The sequence below is a fragment of the Carcharodon carcharias genome, chromosome 8 (genome assembly GCF_017639515.1).
Source record: "Carcharodon carcharias isolate sCarCar2 chromosome 8, sCarCar2.pri, whole genome shotgun sequence".
NCBI classification, from domain to species: Eukaryota; Metazoa; Chordata; class Chondrichthyes; order Lamniformes; family Lamnidae; genus Carcharodon; species Carcharodon carcharias.
In genome coordinates this window covers 119,535,402-119,557,817 of record NC_054474.1, presented here as the reverse complement: position 1 = coordinate 119,557,817, position 22,416 = coordinate 119,535,402, and the positions used below count along the sequence as shown (strand labels likewise).

Here is a 22,416-nt window from a genome sequence, read left to right as displayed (position 1 = left end):
CCACCCCACACGCTAACCTGCTGCTTTGTTTCCCATTAGTCATACTTCTTGGAGTTTTACCCTCCCCCCCACTTTCTAGTTTAAAGTCCTGTTGACCACCCTATTTACCCTTTTCACTAGAACAATGGTCCCAGATCGGTTCAGGTGGAAACCGTTCCAGCGGTACAGATCCCTCCTGTTCCAATACTGATGCCAGTGCCCCACAAAATGGAACCCCTCTTTCTCGCACCACTCCTTTAGCCACGTGTTTACTTCCCTTATTCTCCCGTCCCTATGCCAATTTGCACGTGGCTTGGGTAGTAATCCCGAGATTATTACCCTTGAGGACCTGTTCTTTAATTTAGTTCCTAGTTCCTGATAATCCCCAAACAGGTCCTCTTGCCTAGTCTTACCTATGTTATTTGTCCTGATATGGACCACAACAACTGGATCCTCCCCCCTCCCTCTCCAATATCCTTTCAAGCCAATCAGATGTCCCTCACCCAGGCACTGGGCAGGCAACATACCATGCAGGACTCTCGATCCTGCTTACAAAGGAAACTATCAATTCCCCTAATTATAGTATCCCCTACAACTACCACTTGTCTTTTTGCTCCCCCCTCTTGAATGGCCTCCTGTGCTACGGTACCGTGGTCAGCTGGCTCATCCTCCCTACAGCCCTGTTCCTCAACCACAAGCACCTGTTGGACAAGGTCAAGAGCTGAGGCTCTTCTGTTCCTGAACACAGGATCCCTCTAACTGCCTCACTTGCTGACCCTGACCACTGACCGGACTTGAGGTACTTAATCTACTGGGTGTGACTGCCTCCTGATACAAAGCGTCCAGGTAACTCTCCTCCTCCCGGATGTGCCACAGCGTCCGGAGCTCGGACTCCATCTCATCAATTCTGAGCAGGAGTTCCTCCAGCAGCCAACACTTGCTGCAGATGTGTTCACTGTGGCTCACAATGGGATCTGCCAGCTCCCACATCATACAGATACAGCACATCACCTGCCCAGCCATCTCTACTTAGATTATTAATTTATTAGCTTTGCAGTGTTTTTTTTTTTCAAATTTGGTGCAGATTTCCTACCAACCAATCAGGTCACAGCTTTCCTGTGATGTCACTTTTTCAGTTTTGGCTTCGGTTACTCTGTGCCCAGAGGTCACCGCACCGGTGCTCCTTCCTCCGAGTCTGCTCCCTAGAGACAAGGCCACGAATCCCCGAGGTAAGCTAGATTTATACTCATTGCTCCGGTGCTCCTCCCTCCGAGTCTGCTCCCGGGATTTACTCACCAATCAGCTGCTTTTTCTTTAAAATCCACTTTCAGAAGAGTGTCCCTTTCAGGTCTGGTGCACTCCTGAAGGCACTGCCTCTTCCTCTTTTTTTAGGTTTGAGGAGGTGGGAGGGATGGAAACATAGAGCAATGTAACGTTTGGGGCTATTCCTTTCTTTGACAGTGGGTCCTCCTCAATTCCCTCCAGAGTGGCGGTGTCTGCGATGACTTCTAGAATGCTTCAGTCACTTCTCACCAGCGCCCTCTGTCCAGTACTGGGCATTGGATAAACAGTCTGATAATATAGACAGTGGGGGAAATGAGAGAGATGGTGGGTGCTGTCAGTGTACATAATATGTTGAAGGATTTGGGGAACAAAGGATGATTGGACATTAGATAGTAGTTTATAAGAATGGTGGCATCAAGGATTGTTTTCTTCAGGATCAGAGGGGTAATGATGGCAGATTTATAGAGGGGGGAGCAGTACCTGAGGAGAGAGTTATTAACATTAGCTAACATGGGAGTCAGGGAGTGATGATGAGCAGTCAGCAGTTTAATGGGAATAGTCTCGAGGGAACAGGAGGTGGAGTCTCATGGACAAGATGAACTCGGCATGAAAATAGGAGAGAAAGTAAAGAAAGATGTGAGATCAAGGTTAAGGGCATCCATGCATTTGGAATGGCCAAGCCCAGAGGTAACAATGTACTTCTGGCTAGCCTCCCACATTCCACCCTCCATTAACTTGAAGTTATCAAAATCCCACTGCTGGTGTCCTAACTCTCACCAAGTTGCATTCACCCATCTTGCCTGTGCTTGTTGACTTACGTTGGCTCCTGTTTAAGCAATGCCTCCATTCTAAAATTCTTATCTTTGTTTTCAAAGTGCTCCATGACCTTGCCCCTTGGAATCTCTAATTTTCGGATGGGGTAGTTGGGATTGCTATTAGTAAGAATGCAGCTGCTAGTGCTTCTGGAGGGAGGTGAGAGAGGCACAGAGGCAAGCTGTAGGTTTATCTCAGTGGGAGTCAAGCCTGGGATGTGGATGGGAGAAGAGGATGGTGGGAGTGCTGTCATGTTGGAGTTGTGGGAGGGCAGAGTACCTAAGCGGGGAAAATTGAATGAAAGCTGGAGAAGACTAAGGGGTAAAGAGAAAAGCAAAGGGGTTTAAAAAAAAAAAGTGGAAATAAAACTAATGGCTTCGGAGTCTGGAAGAGAAATTTGTTGAGACCGGGCAAGGCATGGGAAACTTAGTTTTGAACAATTTGGATTTCTGAAAGATGGGAGGCCAACAAGGATGGCGTTGTGGGAAACCTGAATGTGGGTATTGCTGACACTGCTGTGGAGGCAAATGATCTTATTAGTAGGAGATCTTGGTGATGGATATGGTTGAGATATTTGCAGTATAGGTTTGGTTTGAACAGGCCTCAAAGTTTTGCACTAGTCGTACAGAATTTGTGTGCCACAGATATTGAAGTTTCTGCAAATGGCAGAAAACAATAGTTTTGGGCATCTTAATGATTGGAAGACTAAGTTCAAGGAAAATGGTAGACAGGCAGAACCAGAAGATAGCAGCATACTTCTCAAAGATGTTGTTTATGTGGAAGATGTCACCTGAAGGACAGCATATAGATAGGAAGAAGAGAGAACTAACTTCCCAAGAGGGAAAAGTAAACTGTTGCCGGAGATGTGTTGATTATATTGAGCAATGTAGCGGAACAATTCTGAAAAGAACAAGAACAAAGAAAAGTACAGCACAGGAACAGGCCCTTCGGCCCTCCAAGCCTGCGCTGGTCATATTGCCTGTCGACTAAAACATTTTGCACTTCTGGGGTCCATATCCCTCTATTCCCATCCTATTTGTGTATTTGTCAAGCTGCCTCTTAAACATCACTATCGTACCTGCTTTCACCACCACCTCTGGCAGATAGTTCCAGACACCCAGTACCCTCTGCGTAAAAAAAACTTGCCCCGCACATCTCCTCTATAGTTTTCTCCTCCCACCTAAAAAAAGCTGGACAATCGGGGGTGGGGGAGATGGTGAGTGGAATGTGGAGTTGAGGCCACAATCAGATCAGCCATGATTTTGAATGATGGGGCAGGCATGAGGGGCTGAATGGCCTACTATTCCTAATTTGTATGTTTTGTATGGTGGTGGTGGTGGTGAAGGAGAAAAATGATGTGACTGATCGCATGCTGCAGAGAAGTTGTGAATAAGTGAAGATGATGCACTGTGGTTGGAGATTGTCAGTGGTGTTTTTGGTAGGGATAGTGTCAGTGCCATGTAAGTTGAAAACAAGAACAAAGATTTGTACATGATGTTTTGGGGAAGGGTTTACGTGGAGCTTGCGAGGCGATGTGTCCAAGGAGGTTAGAGATGGATCTGTATTTGGAGAGGGTCGATAGTTTTCGAGGGGGAAATTGGTGATTGAAGTTTTGCAAGGATGGGGGACCTTGCATTTGCAAACAACCAAAGCTTGAATCAAAATTCAGTTAAAAGCAAAATACTACGGATGCTGGAAATCAAAAACAAAAATTGCTGGAAAAAACTCGGCTGTGGATTGGAAGACAGTCAACGTTTTGAGTCTGTATGACTCTTCATCACATTTCTCATTCCTCTTTAGTTCTGGTGAAATATAAGCTGTTTAAGGGGGTTGGGACAGGTGGAGCTGGATAGAGGGCCAGTGATAGGTGGAGGCAAAGGAGAGATTGCCAAAGATGTCATAAACAAAAGGACAAAGGGGCGCTGAAGGTAGTGATATTAGCTAAAAGTTGTGCTAATGGTGTCATTAAGGGTAGAAAGCAGGATGAGCAAGTGACAGATGGCCCTAGTGGGGGGGGGCGGTGGGGGGATTGAAATAGTCTAAAAGGTGGAGATAAAACAATGGATGGAAATAAATTTTAAAAATAATAATAGAAATAGATGGGAAAAGAAGAAATATATATTAAGCTATAATTATTAGAAAAAAGGGGGTGAGGATGGAGGAGAGAGTTCATGATCTGAAGTTGTTGAACTCAGTGTTAAGTTCAGAAGGCTGTAAAGTACCTAATCGCAAGGTGAGGTGCTGTTCTTCCAGTTTGCCTTGAGCTTCACTGGAACATTGCAGCAGGCCAAGGACGAACATGTGGGCATATGTTGAAATGGCAAGCGACAGGAAGGTCTGGATCATGCTTGCGGACAGACTGAAGGTGTTCTGCAAAGCAATCACAGTCTGTGATTGGTTTCTCCAATGTAGAGGAGACCATGTTGGGAGCAGCGAATGCAGTAGACTAAATTGAAGGAAGTGCAAGTGAAGTGCTGCTTCGCTTGAAAGGAATTTTTGGGTCCTTGGACAGTGAGAAGGGGGCAAGTAAAGGGGCAGGTGTTGCACCTTCTGCGGTTGCATGGGAAGGTGCCATAGGAGGAGGTTGAGCTGTAGGGGGTGACGGAGGAGTGGACCAGGGTGTCCCGGAGGGAACGGTCCCTACAGAATGCCGACGGGGGTGTGGGGGTGAAGGGAAAATGTGTTTGGTGGTGACATCATGCTGGAGTTGGCAGAAATGGCGGAGGATGATCCTCTGAATGCAGCGGTGGTAAGTGAGGACAAGGGGGACCTTATCATGGTTCTGGAAGGGAGAGGAAGTTGTGAGGGCGGATGTGCGGGAGATGGGCTGGACACGGTTGAGGGCCCTGTCCACCGTGGATGGAAAACCTCGGTGAAGGAAGACATGTCAGAAGAACTGTTTTGTAAAGTAGCATCACCGGAATGGAGGCAAAGGAACTGAGGGAATGGGATGGCTTCCTTACAGGAAGCAGGGTGTGAGGAGCTGTAATTGAGGTAGCTGTGGGAGTCAGTGGGCTTGTAATGAATTTTGGTGGACAGTCTATCACCAGAACTTGGGACAGAGAGGCCAAGAAAGGGAAGTGTCAATGATGGACCATGTGAAAATGATGGAGGGGTGGAAATTGGAAGCAAAGTTAATAAATTTTTCCAGGTTCAGACGAGAGCCTGAAGTGGCACCGAAGTAGCCATCGATGTACTGGAGAAAGAATTGGGGGAGGGGGCCTGAGTAGGATTGGAACAAGGAATGATCCACATAGTCCATAAAGAGACAGGCATAACTGGGACCCATGTGGGTATCCATGGACACACTTTTTATTTGGAGGAAGTGAGACGAGTTTAAGGAGAAATTGTTCAGTGAGAGAACAAGTTCAGCCAGATGGAGGAGAGTGGTGGTGGATGGGGATTGTTCGGGCCTCTGTTCAAGGAAGAAGAGGAGAGCCCTCAGACCATTCCGGTGGGGGATGGAGTTGTAGAGGGATTGGACGTCCATGGTGAAGAGGAGGTGGTTGGGAGGAGGGAACTGGAAATTGCTGATATGTAGGGCATCAGAGGAATCGCAGATGTAGGTGGGAAGAGACTGGACAAGGGGAGAGAGAATGGAGTCAAGATAGCAAGAAATGAGTTCCATGGGGCAAGAACAGGCTGACACGATCAGTCTGCTAGGACAGTCCTGTTTGTGGATTTTGGGTAGGAGGTATAAGTGGGCCATCCAAAGTTTCAGAGACCATGAAGTTGGAAGCTGTAGAAGGAAATGCTCCAGAGGAGATGAGGTCAGTGACAGTCCTGGAAACAATGGCTTGATGTTCAGTGGTGGGGCCATGGTCCAGGGGGAGTTAGGAGGAAGTGTCTGTGAGTAGATGCTCAGCCTCTGAGGTAGAGTTCAGTACGCCAGACAACAGCACCACCCTTGTCAGCAGGTTTGATGACAAAGTCAGGGTTGGACCTGAGAACACAGTGTGGTAAGTTCAGAAAGAGACAGGTTAGAGTGGGTGAGAGGAGCAGGGAAATTGAGATGACTGATGTCATGCCGATAGTTCTCAATGAAAAGATCAAGGGCAGGTAAGAAGCCAGAAGGAGGGGTCCAGGTGGAGGGAGAATATTGGAGGCGGGTGAAAGAATCCATTGAATGGGGGGAGGACTCCTGCCCAAAGAAGTGAGCATGGAGACGAAGGCGGCGGAAGAAGAGTTCAGCATTGTGCTGAGCCCAGAATTCATTGAGGTGAGGGCATAAGGGTATGAAACTGAGTCCTTTGCTGAGCACTGAATGTTCAGAATCAGAGAGGGGAAGGTCAGGGGGAATACATGGCCGGGGCTGGGATTAGAAGATAGGATGGGGTCAGAGAGATGTTTAGGGGTGGAGGGTCCTGGATGGGCGTTGGTGTCAATGAGTTGTTGGAGCTTGTGTTCATTTGTACCTGAAAGAAAGAGACAAAGTTTCTTGTTAAGGCGTCGGATGAGATGAAGAATAAAATGAAACTGGGGACAAGGACAACTTGGAGATGGGGTGAGTCGGTGCTGCTGGAGGGAGAAGTCTAGTGTGTTCATATAGTGGCGCATGGCACTGAGTATGGATCTCAGGATGCGACGAGAACAGCAGTCTGAGGAGCATTGTATGTCCCGGAGATACCTGTAATCCTGGGTGGGTTCGAAACATGAGGGATGGAACTTCAGTTGGAATCCATGTGGGGTGAGACGGAGATGGTCACTGAGGAAGGAAATATGGCTGTGAAAGCGAGTTTTAGTAAACACCTTGTCAAACACCAGGAGAGAAATGGAAACCAATGAAGATGAACAGGGCAAAAGAGACGAGCAGAAATCCTGCCGCAGAGAAGAAATCAAAATTCAGTATTCTCCTTACTGAGATTATGCTTGAGGTAGCATGTGACATGGTATGACTGTCAAAAAGTTTAAGAAGAGTGGTCGAGAAACTAGAGGCATTTCAGATTAACAATAACTGGAGAAACAACTAGAATTTGTCATTAGGGGTAGAGTGACTGAGCACTTAAACAATTTTGAACTGATAGCCTCAAAGCTACATTCGTTATAAGTCATGTCTGATGAATCTAGTTGGATTTTTTTGCAGAGTTCACTAAAGTATATAAGGGTGTGTCTATGGGTGTTTTCGCTATTGACTGACAATAGACATTTGATGTTCCATTCGAGGCTATTGGTAACAATGTGAGAACACAGAATTGGAGGGAGCCTTGTGACTGGGTTGTGAATTATTTGGGAGGCTGGAGACAGTGGGATTAAGGATAGTAGCTCTGAATGACAAGTGGTCCCAAGGGACTTGTACTGGGCACTCAGCTATTCACTTTATTAGTGAATGAAGGAATAGAGTTGTAGATTTGCAGATGACAGTAGGTTAGGGGATACACTAAGTTGTGCAGGTGGAAGCATGAAATTGCTAAGAATGTGGACAAAACAAGCATGAGTTAATTGTGGTCAAATGTAACTTCATTCACTTGGAACCCAAAAAAATTAAACCCAAACATCTCAAAGTAGGAACTGCAAAGGTGGAGAGATTTAGGATTCCAAGTACACCTAATTAAAAGTCAGTATACTGGAACCAAAACAATCGAAGGCAAATAAATGGAAGGTTAGCCTTGAGGGCTAGAATAGAAAGGAAAGGTGAGGGGCAGGAGGTTTAGAGGGGATGTCATAGATAAAGGCCCTTCGGCCCATAAAGTCTGCGCCGGTCAAACAAGTACCTAACTATTCTAATCCCATTTTCCAGCACTAGATCCATAGTCTTGTATGCCAAGGCATCGCAAGTGCACATCCAAGTACTTCTTAAATGCTATGAGGGTTTCTGCCTTTACCACCCTTTTCAGGCAGTGAGCTCCAGATACCCACCACCCTCTGGGTGAAATAATTCTTCCTCACATCCCCTCTAAACCTCCTGCCCCTTACCTTAAATCTATGCCTCCTGGTTATTGATCCCTCCATCAAGGAGAAAAGTTCCCTCCTGTCTACCCTATCTATGCCCCTCGTATGAGGAAGCATTTTTTCACCCAGAGGGTGGTGGGAATTTGGAATTCATTGCCTGAAAGGGTGGTAGAGGCAGAAACGCCCATAACATTTAAGAAGTATTTGCATGTGCACTTGTGATACCATGGCATGCAAGGCTATGGGCCTTGTGCTGGAAAATGGGATTAAATAGTTAGGTACTTGTTTGACCGGTGCAGACTCGAAGGTCCTTTTTCTGTGTAGTAGACCTCTGACTCTATGACTCTGAGAAAGGTGATGAAGTTATGTTTGTTCAGTAGTGCCTTGGGTCAGGCACCATACGAAGTACCGCACTCTTTTTGGACATTGCACCTCAAGAAGGATATATTTGTCTTGGAAGGGGTGCAGTGTAGATTCACCAAGATGATGCATTAAACTGAGGACAGGTTGCATAAATGTGATTTGAATTCTGTAATCCCTTGAGTATTGGAAATTGAGCGGTAATCTGAGATATTTAAAATATCAAAAGGATTTGAGAGGGTAGATATGGAGAAACTATTTTTCTGGAATGAGGAACAAGGGGATATAATCCTAAAATTAAAGCTGGGACCTGTCAAGAGGGAACTTGTGGGGAGATACTTTATTTTTATCATACATAGGATTGTAGTTTGGTTACTGATCCTGCACCAACATATGTGAAATATAATACTCTTCGCTATCAGTGCCTAAGCATGTGAGACTTGTTTTACATGATTTAAGTGCTTCATATGCAATAATTACAGGTAGTGGTACAGATATGCAGGTAATTATTTTGTGTGCACCCACTAATTGCATAAACAGCAGGGAGTTAAATGATCATTCAGGTTTGTCTTGTTTAAATGTATAATTTTCAGGTTGGCAAACTGTAACGGTTGAAGTGCTACAAGGATCAGTGCTGGTGTCTCAACTACTTACAATCTATTTTAAATAGCCAGATTTGCTGATGATACAAAGGTAGGAAAGAAAGTTGAGGATACAAGAAGTTTGCAAAGGACTATAGATAGGTTAAGTGAGAGGGCAGATATTTGGCTTCCAGAATTCTCTGCCGAAAGGTAGGTCTGACTCACAGTGCCAAGACCAGATGGAGTGTAATGTGAATTTCTCCATTTTGGCAGGTTGAATAGCCAAGAAGAATTTCTAAATGGAGAGAGACTGTAGCATGCTGCAGTACAGAGTACTCTGGGTGTCTTGTACTTGAATCACAAAAAGTATTAAAATACAGTGTGATTAAAAGGGGAAATGGAATGTTGGCCTTCATTGCAAGGAGGATGGACTATAAAAGTAAAGTGTTGCTTCAATTGTACAGGGCTTTGGTGCAACTATACCTGGAGTACTGTGCAATTTTGGTCTCCTTACTTAGGGGGAGACATGCTTGCATTGGAAGCAGCTCAGAGAAGGTACGCTGGGCTGATTCCTGGATGGAAGGGTTTTATGAGGAAAGATTAAGCAGTTTGGGCCTATACTCATTGGAGTTTAGACAAATGAGGTGATCTTAATGAAACATATAAGACTCTGAGGGGTCTTGAGAGGGTAGGTGCTGAGAGGGTGTTTCCCCTTGTGGGGGGGGTTCTAGAACTAGGGGCACAGTATAAAAGTAAGGGGCCCCCTCATTTATGACTGAAGTGAGGAGGAATTTCTTCTCTCAAAGGGTCTTTAGTCTTTGGAACACTTCCCCATAGAGCAATGGAGGCTGGGTCATTGAATATATTCAAGGTTCTGTTAAACAGATTTTGATAAGGGTGTCGAGAATTAAGGGAGGCAGGAAGGAAAGTGGAGTTAAGGCCACAATCAGAACATTCAGATCTTATTGAATGGCGGAGCAGTCCTGATGGGCTGAATGGTCTACTCCTGCTCCTGTCTCATGATCTTACACTGTTTGAGGGTAAAATGTTGACCAAGACATCAGGAGAATGCCTTGCTCTCCAGTCTGACTGGCTGGATGGGGCCTTTGCTTACTGTGTCAGGTAAATGGCAGTGCCTGCAACTCTCACTCGTCGATATCAAGTAAGATCTTGGTCTGATTAGATGCTCAAATCCTGGTATGGAGCTTGATCCTACTGCCTGTTGTAAAGAGTGCTGCTAACTGAGGCCAGCTAATTCCTAAACCAGAGAAACCTAGCCTTGTCTACTTGGACATTGCTGAGCCCACATTGGCAACGTCTGCAGAGACTGAAGGATGCTGAGACTTTTGATCAACATATAGCATTTACTGGTATCGAATGAACTTAAGGGATCTTTTATGCCTCTCAGTGTGAGGTTTGTGTTAGTGTCATCAATAATGTCAGTATAAACTGTCACCAAGTTCTCTATAAAGGACAGATTGCTAACTATAGTAACACAGTATTCCCTTTAAATGGGAAACTCTTGGCTCAGAGACCCTGGCAGTATTTGGAAAGGTACTGCTGAAACAAACCTGGTGTTGGTCAGCAATTGTTGCCCTTCAGTGCACGTAATCCACGCTCAGCATAAATGTCTCTTACATGGGGAAACTAAGAAGACACTCATTACTGTACCTGAGAAAAATTATTTCAAGATAAGTCTAGCTTTGACTCCCAAGACTTCTGCTATGGAAATTGATAATCCTATACCTTAATTAGTAATATCCCTATTTTCTGGTGAAGGGTTATTCCAGGCCACAAAATTGACAATTGACAGGCACCCTGTTATGTGTTGGGATAAAACACTATGGCTGATTTGATTCCCTATCAAGAGCCGTATTCCCATCTGTAAAGATGTAGATTCAATGCTTGGGGTAATGACGTCTTGAAGGCAATTGGCAACCCAAATCCTCAGGAGAAGGATGATGATGAATTGGCCAAAGATATTTAATACAGAGAAGCTTTGAATAGAAGTTGGTGAATATCTTGAACTGCCAGTAGACACATTAGGCATGAGCTTTGTGGTTGGCCCTCAACGTGTGGAGAAGCAGTGAAACAATGGTTAGATAATACAGTCAACATATAGGATGACCCACAGTCCTTGTAGAGCCATGATATGGTTGTAATACTAGTATTATCATCAGCATCAGCTCTTCTGTTCACTGCTTATCAAAATTCCATGTTGTTATTGCAGATGTTCTTTGTAGGGAGTGAGTTCCCTGTAATAATGGCTCTTCTCAATTTGGAGTGCTTGATGTATCTCTGACAGATAGGATTATCTGATGACTGCGCTGATTTTGAAAGGAAGGTTGTTAAATTTGTCAGATTTTAGGGCAATTGTTTATTCATTCTCTAGGACTTCTTGCATGAGTTCAAATGCACATTCCTCCTGATTTGTTTTACTTTGAAGATCCTTTGCAAGAGCTAAGAATAGAAAAAGGTTACAATACCCTGATATAAAAACAAAAAACTGCAGATGCTGGAAATCCAAAACAAAAACAGAATTACCTGGAAAAACTCAGCAGGTCTGGCAGCATCGGCGGAGAAGAAAAGAGTTGACGTTTCGAGTCCTCATGACCCTTCAACAGAAGTGTTGAACAGTTCTGTTGAAGGGTCATGAGGACGCGAAACGTCAACTCTTTTCTTCTCCGCCGATGCTGCCAGACCTGCTGAGTTTTTCCAGGTAATTCTGTTTTTGTTACAATAACCTGTTTGCTGAGATGTGCTTTCTGATTTCTTGGGACGTGTCCACTATCTCCCACGTCTGTAACAGACTAGGCCTAACATGCAGCTAGCAAATTTGATGGTTCAATTTCTTCCAAGGATCTTCTTTCCCCAGGGGAAGATATTTTAGCTAGAAAATCTACTGCACTTGCTGTATAATACCAAGTAAGGAGTAAATTGTCTTTTGAATTACTTCATCCCTGATGTAATAGTTTGCTAACTTCCAAACCAAATGAAGAGAGATTCTGAAAGGATGGAAAAAAAATCCACCTGTAAGGACAGGTGCAGGAACTCACTGCTTGAAGGGAAAACACTTTCTCGCTAGAGAAGAACACACTTGGCTGCAGCTTTAAACTCCACCTTAATTGCAGAATTATAGACTGGTTATCGGTTAGAAGGAGGCCACTTGGCCAGTCATGCCTGAGCTCTCCATAACAACTCCGCCAGACCTCCCATAAAGCCCCCTCTTCTTCTCCTCCCCCCTGCCCCCACTATCCCCATCCTTTTCCAGCAGCCCTGCAAAGCTTTTCTCTTCAGACAACTATCCAATTCCCATTTGAAAGCCAGAATTGAATCTGCCTGCACTATACACTCTGGTAGTATATTCCTAATCCTATCCACTTGTTGGGTAAAAGACATTTTTTTCTCATGTCACCTCAGTTTCTTTTGCTAATCACTTTAAATTGGGGGTGTCCTCCGGTTCTTGGTCCTTCCACCAGTGGGAGCTGTTTTTCTCTTATTTGCTCTATCCAGCCGCCTCATGATTTTTGAATGCCACTATCAAATCTTCTTGCAACTTTCCTAATGGAGATCAGTCCCAGATCTATCAACTTAACTGAAGTTCTTCATCCCCGGAATCATTTCCGTGAATCATTTCTGGACCCTTTCCAATGCTTTCACATCCTTACCAGAATTGGTCACGATACTCCAGTTGAAGCCAGCTGTATTTTTATAAAGATTCACTGTAACTTCCCTGCTTTTGTACTCTTATGCCTCCTTTTATAAAGCCCAGGTTCCTGTATACCTTATTTTTAACCACTTTCTCAAGTTGCACTGCCACCTTTTTGTGCACATATATACTCAGGTCCCTCTGCTTCTGTTCCTGCTTTAGAATTGTGCCCTTTCTTTTATATTGCTTTGTTCTTGCCAAAATGAATCACTTCACATTTCTCTGCATTAAATTTAACCTGGCTTTTGTTTGTCCATTCTACGAACCTGTCCAGCTGTCTTGAAATCTCTCAATATCCTTCTCACAGTTCACAATACTTCCAAGTTTTGACATCGCAAATTTTGAAATTATGCCCTGCACACCTAAATTTAGGCCATTAATACGGATCAAGAAAGCAGGGGGTCTGAAGACCAACCCTTGTGGAAACTCTGCTGTGTATCATCCTCCAGTCTGAAAAACAATTGTTCACCATCACTGCTTTTTGTCACTCAGGCAACTTTGTATCCATGCTGCCATTGTTCCTTATATTCCATGGGTTTCAGCTTTGCTGACAAGCCTGTTACGTGGCACCTAATCAAATATCATTTGGAAATTCATCTACACCACATCAGCTACATTACCCTCATCGACCTTCTGTTGACACATTAAAAAACTCAATAAAATTTGTTAAACACTATTTTCCCTTCCCAAATCTATGCTGGCTTTCCTTGATCCATATTTGCCCAAATGGCTGTTAATTTTATCCTGGTCTATTGTTTCTACAAACCACCCCACAACCATTATGAATAGCCTGTAGCTGCTGGGCTCATCCTTTACCTTTTTTTTGAATAAAGATGTAATATTTGCAATTCACTAATCCTCTGGCACCACCCTGTATCTAAGGAGGATTGGAAGATTATGGCCAGTGCCTAATTTCACTTGGCATCCTCTGCATCCCATCTAGTCCTGGTGCCTTATCAATGTTTAAGTACTTTAACAAAACCAAAAATAGCTGGAAAAACTCAGCAGGTCTGGCAGCATCTGTGGAGAGGAACACAGTTAATGTTTCGAGTCTGTATGACTCTTCATCAGAACTAAGGAAAAATAGAAATGAGATGAAATATAAGCTGGTTGAGGGGGATGGGACAGGTAGAGCTGGACAGAGGGCCAGTGATTGGTGGAGGCGAAGAAGTGATTGCCAAAGATGTCATAGACAGAGGGGTGTTGACGGTGGTGATATTAGCTATGGAATGTGCTAATGGTGACACTAAGGGTAGAAAGCAGGACAAGCAAGTGACAGGAGATAAAACAATGAATGGAAATGCATTTAAAAATAATAGAAGTGGTGGGAAAAGAAAAATATATATTAAATTATATAGATATATAGAAAATATAAAAAATATAAATTATTGGAAAAAAGGGGGTGAGGATGGAGGAGAGAGTTCATGATCTGAAGTTTGGACTTGATGTTAAGCCCAGCAGGCTGCAAAGTGCCTAATCGGAAGATGAGGTGCTGTTCCTCCAGTTTGTGTTGAGCTTCACTGGAACATTACAGCAGGTCAAGGATGAACATGTGGGTATGAGAGCAGGGTGGTGTGTTGAAATGGCAAGCGACAGGGAGGTTTGGGTCATGCTTGTGGACAGACCAAAGGTGTTCTGCAAAGCGGTCACCCAGTCTGCGTTTTGCCTCTCCAATGTAGAGGAGACTGCATTGGGAGCAGTGAATGCAGTAGACTAAATTGAATGAAGTGCAAATGAAGTGCTGCTTCACTTGAAAGGAGTGTTTGGCCCTTGGAAAGCGAGGTGGGGGGAAGTAAAGGGGCAGGTGTTGCACCTTATGTGTTTGCATGGGAAGGTGCTGTGGCAGGGGTTTGAGGTGTCGGGAATGGTGGAGGAGTGGACCAGGGTAGCCCGGAGGGAACGGTCCCTACAGAATGCCAACAGGTGGTGAAGGGAAGATGTGTTTGGTGGTGGCATCATGCTGGAGTTGGTGGAAATGGCGGAGGATGATCCTTTGGATGTGGAGGCTGGTGGGGTGATAAGTGAGGACAAGGGGAACCCGATCATGGCTCTGGGAGGGAGAGAAAGGTGCGAGGGCAGATGCGCGGGAGATAGATTGGACACGGTTGAGGGCCCTGTCAGCCACCGTGGGTAGAAAACTTTGGTTAAGGAAGACATGTCAGAGGAACTGTTTTGGAAATTGGCATCAACGGAACAGATGCGACGGAGGTGAAGGAACTGAGAGAATGGGATGGAGTCCTTACAGGAAGCAGGGTGTGAGGAGCTGCAATCGAAGAAAGCTGTGGGAGTCGGTAGGATTGTAATGAATATTGGTGGACAGTCTATCACCAGAAATTGAGACAAAGGTCAAGGAAGGGAACTGTCAGTGATGGGCCATGTGAAAATGATGGAGGGGTTGAAATTGGAAGCAAAATTAATGAATTTTTCCAGGTCCAGACGAGAGCATGAAGTGGCACCGAAGCAGTCATTGATGTACCGGAGAAAGAGTTGGGGCAGGGGTCCTGAGTAGGACTGGAAAAAGGAATGTTCCACATACCCCATAAAGAGACAGGTGTAACTGGGACCCATGCGGGTACCTATAGCCACACCTTTTATTTGGAGAAAGTGAGATGAGTTTAAGGAGAAATTGTTCAGTGAGCCCACTGCTCTGTGCTCGATCCTTACACTGTTCCGCTTTGTTCTCTGACTGCTTTGTTCTCTGACCTCCTTGTTCTGTTCCATCTGGCTCTCTCTGACCTCTCTACTCTTGGATCTCATCCTTTACCTCTCTGCCTGGCCCTCTTTCATCTCTGTGCTCCCCAGCTTTTGCTCTTTATAGCTTTGATGTGAAATTATTCCATGAGACATGAATGGTAACTAGTAATGGATCAACTACATTGGAGATTTCAACTTATCAGAAATTTACTGGTGCAAACCTGCCTCTACTGGTTAAATAGAAAATGATTTATAGAGTTAATATAAGACTGTTTATGACCATTTAATAAAAAGACAATGGAAGAAAATGTTCTGAATTTGACAGTAATGGGGATGATCAAATCTTCTACACCATGGTGAAGGAGGCTTTAAGTATCCATGATCATAATGTCACATCTGACATGACAAGAATTGGAACGGTTACTAAAACCCAAATGAGAGTGCCAGATTTTAAGAGGACTAACTTCCAATGCTTGAGAATTCTTATCAAAGTGGACCTGAAATGTTTGAAAATGGCTAGGAGAGTAGAGGGACTGTGGAGTTCCTCTAGTGAGGTAATCCTGAATGCAATGTACCAATGTGTACCCATGCAAACCAAAGGGACTGAGTTTAAAGGCTTCTCTGCCTGGTTGAATGGAACTGCCAGGCAGCTCAAAGAAGCAAACAAGGCCATGAAGTAAAATGGCAGGGAATTAAAATTAGTTCAAAACCAGAAGGCATACCTGGAATGTAAAAATGGCAGAGAAATTTTGAATCGAATATGGCAAGAGCAGTGAAGAACATTTTTGTTATATTGAGAGGGGCTGCTGAGTGAGAGATCAGGTGAGAGCATGATAATTGATACTGGCTGCAAAGGTGCTAAATAAATTTTTCCTTTTGTGGCAACTTACTGGACCTGGATAAAGAACCAGAATGTGTTTGAGGCAAGCTATTCGCATTACTGCCAGCATGGTTTTTAAACAGCTGTGCAAACTTCAGGTGAATAAATCTTATGAGCTGGATAAAATTCATTTTTGAATCATTAAGGAAGTAAGGGAGGGAATTACAGGAACTCTGATACGAATATTCCAGAAATTACTGAAGACTGGTAAGATGGCTGGGACAGTAGAAAAGTAGCAAAGTAACTTGGGAAACTACAGACCAGTGAGTTTGTTGTCTATTGTGGGTAAAGTTAAATTATGGAAATACTTCTTAAAAATAAGATCATAGAGTAACTGGATAGAAATAAAACCATAAAAGATGACCAATTATGTGTTCATGTGGGCTGGCCTTCACAGTCTAACTATTTTGAGGGTGTGACGAAGGGGTTCAATAGGGATAAGGTAGAAATGTTCTAGATTTGGTTTTTTACTAAGACCTTCAATAGAGTTTCTTTGGAAGGACTGTTATTGAAAATAAAGAAAGCAGAAATCAGTGGAAATATTTAATAATGAATGTAGAATTTGTCGGCCAATAGAATCCAGATGGTAGTGCTACAGCCATTGTCCTGATCCTGGAGTCCCTCAGGGGTCTCTGCTTAGACCTCTTGTTTAATATCATATAAATGCTGTGGAGCCCAGAAACACAATGGCTAAAGTTGCAAATGATACAAAGCTAATGAAGGTGGTAGACTACAAAGCTGAACAGGATAAACCATGGGAGATTTTGAATATACTTGTTAAGCAGATGAAAGGTGACATTTAATGTAGAAATGCAAAGTGTTTCATATAGGGACAAAAGTGCTGGGGGGGTCTTGACTGACAAATTCAAGTTACAACAGTAGCAGTGAGTAATCAGATCTTGGGATGTATTTAAAAAGTCAGTATTGTGTCAGAAATCTTTGGAACACTCTTCCCCAGGGAGAGGTGGGGGCAGGGTCATTGATTATTTTTGAGACAGAGGTAGGTAGATTCTTGACTAACAAGGGAGTCAAAGATTATCGGGGTAGGTGGGAATGTGGAGTTGAGGCCACAATCGGATCAGCCTTGATCTTATTGAATGGTGGAACAGGCTCGAGGGGCCAAATGCCCTGCTTCTAATTCGTATGTTCAAATGTAACAGTGAAGAAATGTAGCCACTTTATAAATCATTGGTGTGGCTGCACCAAAATTACTGTGTACAGCTTGATTGCTGCAGCATAAACAGGATATTGCAGTAATTGAAAGGGTACAGAAGAATCAGAATTCTTGAGGGAATGAAAGGATTGGATTATGAAGAGCAATTATGTAAATTGTGCATGATCCCACTTGAAGAGGGAAGGTCGAGAGGATTGCTGTTTTTCAGATTATAATGTGAGATGATAATGTAGATCCTGACAAGCTATTCACCTTGTCCAAAATCAGAGGTAAAACACAGCAGATCTGGCATTGTCTGTGGAGAAGTAAACAAAGTTAACATTGTGTCCAATATGACTTCTTTGAAACAGTAGATCCAGAGGGCATGGACCATATGTAAGCCACTCAGTTGTATCAAATTGCTTGAAAGAATAACCATCATTTATTGCTCATCCCTAATTGCCCTTGAGAAGGTAATGGTAAGCTGCTGCCTTGAACCATTACAGTAGTGTAGGTAGACCCACAGTGCTGACAGGGAGGGAAATACTACTTTTGTTGTGGCTGTATTCATTCATACAGGCCAGTGGAGAGTATTCTACTACGCACATAACTTGTGCCCGATAGGTTGTGGATCAGTTTTGAGGAATCAGAAGCTGAGGCATTTGCGCACAATACCAAGGCCCTGACCTACTCTAGTAGCTATGGCATTTATGTGGCTGGACCAATTGAGTTTTTGGTCATTGGTATCTGGTCCCTAGGATGTTGATGTGGGGATGGGAATGTCATTGAATCTCATGAAGATGTGATTAGACTGTCTCTTGATGGAGATGGCTTTTGCCTAGTGCAAATTTTAATTTACCACTTAAAATTCCAAGCTTGGATGTTTGTCCTGGTCTTGCTGCATGAAGGAACAGACTGCTTCAGTATCTGAGGAATTGCAATTGGGTTTGAACACTGTGTAATCATCATTTCTGACCTGATGAAGGTCAATAATGAAGCAGCTGAAGATAGTTGGACCTAGGATGCTACCCTCAAACTCATGAAGTGCCTTGGGGCTGAAATGATTGGCCTTCAGCAACCACAGCTGTCTTTCATAATGCTAAGTATGACTGCAGCCACTGAAGGGTGCTCCTCAATCCTCCTGAATTCGGCCCTTTTTGTCCATAGCTGTAACAAGGTTAGAGCTGAGTGGTCCGGATGAACTGCAAACTTAGCATCAGCAAGCAGGTTATTGTTGAGTAAATGAGGAGAACATCCCGCCTGTATTGTAATCCAAATGGAATTTGTTAATGTGAACTGGGGGAGAATTAGTTCTCTGCCATCTTCTTTGTCACTGTAAAGTTGAGAAAATTGTTTTCTTGTTGGGCTTTTGTTTAATCATTATGATGTAGATTTGGATGAAGAAAGTCTTTCATTTTATTTCCTCTTTCATCCTCGCTCTTTTCCAATTTAGTTGTTTCTTCAAGGTTCAATCCTCAACCTTCCTGTGGGAAGTCTGTTCCTGCTGTGTGAGGAGATACTTAATGGTATCCATGTACCCTTGTCACCCTGAACCTGTGCTTCATTCCTTTTTTATTTGAAGAGTGAAGAAAATATATTTCATTAGTTCAAGAGGAGTGGTATGAAAAGTAAACTACATAAAAGTAGCAAAGTCCTCCAGGGATCTGAGATGAGTGTGTCCCCAATTAATGATAGTGTCCATGCATACGAGAGCTAGTCCTCTTAAATATGCTTAACTGATTTACATATGTTGATATTAACTTTATACTCTTTTTAGTTCTGGGAAGTTATCAGTGATGAGCATGGCATCGATCCTACCGGAACCTACCATGGAGACAGTGATCTCCAGCTGGAGAGAATTAATGTCTATTATAATGAGGCTACAGGTATTAATTGGCATATTTTACGTATCATAGGTTGAATAATATGGATAAGAGTAGCAATTTCTCCCAACATGCCATCTTGTCATCATTCCCACTTTTTAAAATTTCAGCTTTTTAGGGAGTTTCTATTTAAAATTCTGCAGCAATGAGCAAATATGGTAAATCGTTTCCGATGAAAACAAGATTGTACAGCTCTCCAGCTCAGTACTGAACTGTATCAGATAGAGTTTGGCACACAGGTGATGAAGGATAGTCACTCCAGGTTCACTGCAAGTTTAAGTGTTTACTGTTTTTAAAAAGTTTCTTGCTAGCAGTGGAAATAAAAATGCACGACATCAAGCTAGCTTTCAGTTAACATAAGGAGGGATGTTTTCGGTATCAATCACTAGTTTGTAGATTAGATCAAATAGCCTGTAATTTTGTAATTTGGAGCTAAGCACAGTTATATTCTGGATTCAAAAAAAGCTTAAGTGGCATGCTTTGGAAGGAGATGACAGTATTAAAACCTCTTTAACAGCCCAAACCAAAGAGCTGTTGATAAGTAATGTAAACAAGAAAAATACTGGTTTGATTTTTCGCTTAATGGCTTTGTTTAACCTTCCTGCTATTTTAATGGAAGCACTAACCAGTTTAAAATGTTGGTAGTCTAAATAAAGCAAAAGGCTGTCCTCAGATGCCAAATTGGGATGTGCAGCACTATTTTATGGGTGTCAAACAGCCCACTGCCTCAATATAGTGGACAGAAAAATAAACTGTTAGGTAGTGCCCACTTTTGAAAGATTATTAGGCAGTTTGCGTATACAAGTAAGAGGCCTGATGTCTGAGGCCTCCACTGCAAAATTGATTTGCCCTTAGGCCTTGGACACAAGTAAATCCAGATCTTGGGACCACCTGTGACCAAAAAGGTGTGTTTATGAAATTGAAATACCTGAGTGTGGAGGCAGGAGGAGCAGGAGTGATTCCCAAACTCACATTTAAGGAACCTGGGTTGCTGCTCCCCTAATCCAATTCCCCTGCCTGGTTGTGCTTCCTCCCCCCGGCCCCAGATCTCCTGATCCCAGTCTTATTAACTACTGTGGACATATGGACCCCAAGGACCACTGTGACATATGGTGACATTGCTGTCTGGCTGTTTGCACCACATCAGCTTAATGTTAATGAGATGCAGACTCCCACAATAAGAGCACCTTGGGTCTCCTCATTCAGGAACAGGGATGTTCCTGCAAACACTGTGCCCTCCCCACCCCTGCCACCACCAAACTGGGTATGCCCAAATTTCTGCCCCAAGATTCTATTTTGAAGGTATGCAGAAACATATACCCCTTCGGGGGTTGGAGTTTAAAGGTAGCTTGACAGCCTCATCTGAGGAACTTCACACATGAAATCGAAGTAGAGTTCACAAAAATAGCAATAGAAGTGCAGTAGCGGAAAGTGAAACTGAGGAGGGAAATCCATTTTGCACAGAACCCTGCAGAAGAGCTACCCAAGAGGAGCTATCCAGGATAGTGAGTGGCAACTCAAGTACCTTGTGCAGGAAAAAGTTTAATGTCCTTTCCAGGTCAAACAAAGAAATAGTCAGCCACAACATGGAGAATGCACGATATTTAGCATGTTAAGCCCCTTAGTGATCTTCCCTTCAGACATGTTAGTCCTCATCAGAGAGAGAAACACAGCAATTCAAAATTTTGTGCTATATTTGTATTCTCTGGGTGGGGGTGTCACTGTCAAGGCTGGCATGTATTGCCCATTCCTAGCTGCCCTTCAGAAGGCACCTTCTTGAATGGTGCTAGTTGTATAGTGATAGCGTTATTGGATGAGTAAACCAGAGGCCTGGGTGAATGCTGTGGAGGCATCAGCTCATTCGACCACAGCAGCTGGAGGAATTTAAATTCAATTAATAGATTGGAATAAAATAATAGACCCTTTAGTATTGATCTAACGACTACTGCTGGATTGTTGATTAAAACCTCCATCTGGTTCACTTTTCTCCCTTCAGGGAAGGAAATCTGCTGTCCTTACCCAATCTGGCCTACATGTAACTCCAGACTTAGAGCAATATGGTTTGACTCTCAAATGCCCTCTGAAATGACCTAGCAAGCCACTCAGTTTTATCAAGTAAAATATGAAAAGTAGACAGACCACCTGGCACCAACCTAGACACTGGTATTGAATAAGGCACGCCTTGCCCAATCAATGTGAAAGTCTTTCCTACTGAAAGCTGGAAACTTGTGCTTAAATTGGGCGAGCTGTCCCACAGAAAAATCAAGCAATGGTCTGACATGGTCACACTCATTGAATCATACCTTAAAGATTCCTCCTCCATCACGTCCTTGCGTATGGCCTGTCTCACCAGCAGGGCAGACCTCCTAGAGGTGGCAGCACAGAGGTATATAGTCAGGTGGGAGTTGCCCTGGGAGCCCTCAACATTGACTGCAGACCCCATGCAGTCTCATATCATCAGGTTAAACATGAGCAAGGAAGCTTCCTTCTGATTACCACCTGGTACCCCCCCCCCCCCCCCCCCCCCTCCAAACTGATGATTCCTGATTCCTCCTCCATGTTGAACACCACTTGGAAGAAGCACTGAGGGTAGCAAGGGCACAGAATGTTTTCTGGAAGATTTCAATATCCATCACAAGGGTGGTTCTGTAACACAGCTACTGACTGGGCTCACAGCAGGTGGTGAGAGAACAAGAGGGAGAAGCCTACTTAAGCTTGTCCTCACCAGTCTACCTGTCACAGATTTATTTGTCCATGGCCGATTTGGTAGGAGTCACCACTGCACTGTCCTTGTGGAGACAAAGTACCATCTTCATACAGGGATATCCTCCATTGTGTTACGTGCCATGATCACCATGTTAAATGGGATGGACTCAACAGATATAGCAGCTCAAAACTGGGCGTCAGTGAGCGCTCCATGCCAAGAGCAGCAGAAGTGTATTTAACAACCACCTGTAACCTCATGGCCTATCTTTTCCTCACTACAATTACCATCAAACCAGGGAGTCAGCCCTTGTTCAATGAGAAGTGTAGGAGAACACGCAGGAGCAATACCAGGTGTTACGACCGGTCACCAGGCAAAGTCCCCCAGTTTAACTTCCCGGACGGGACCCCAATTTTGTTATGCTTCCGACTGATGAGGAATGAGCTGGCTCCCCATTTTTATTCAACCCACTTAGGTAATTTAAACA

At 43.8% G+C, this 22,416-nt stretch overlaps 1 protein-coding gene across 2 annotated transcripts in view; it reads left to right on the top strand.

The window, feature by feature from the left end:
* The window catches only part of LOC121280774 (tubulin beta chain-like), a 642,941-nt gene that overhangs the window by 8,012 nt on the left and 612,513 nt on the right, over positions 1-22,416 (top strand). For both annotated transcript variants that reach the window (XM_041192957.1, XM_041192956.1), the window contains exon 2: positions 19,120-19,228. In XM_041192957.1, coding sequence (XP_041048891.1) covers positions 19,120-19,228 — 109 coding nt within the window. The remainder of the gene's footprint in view (positions 1-19,119; positions 19,229-22,416) is intronic.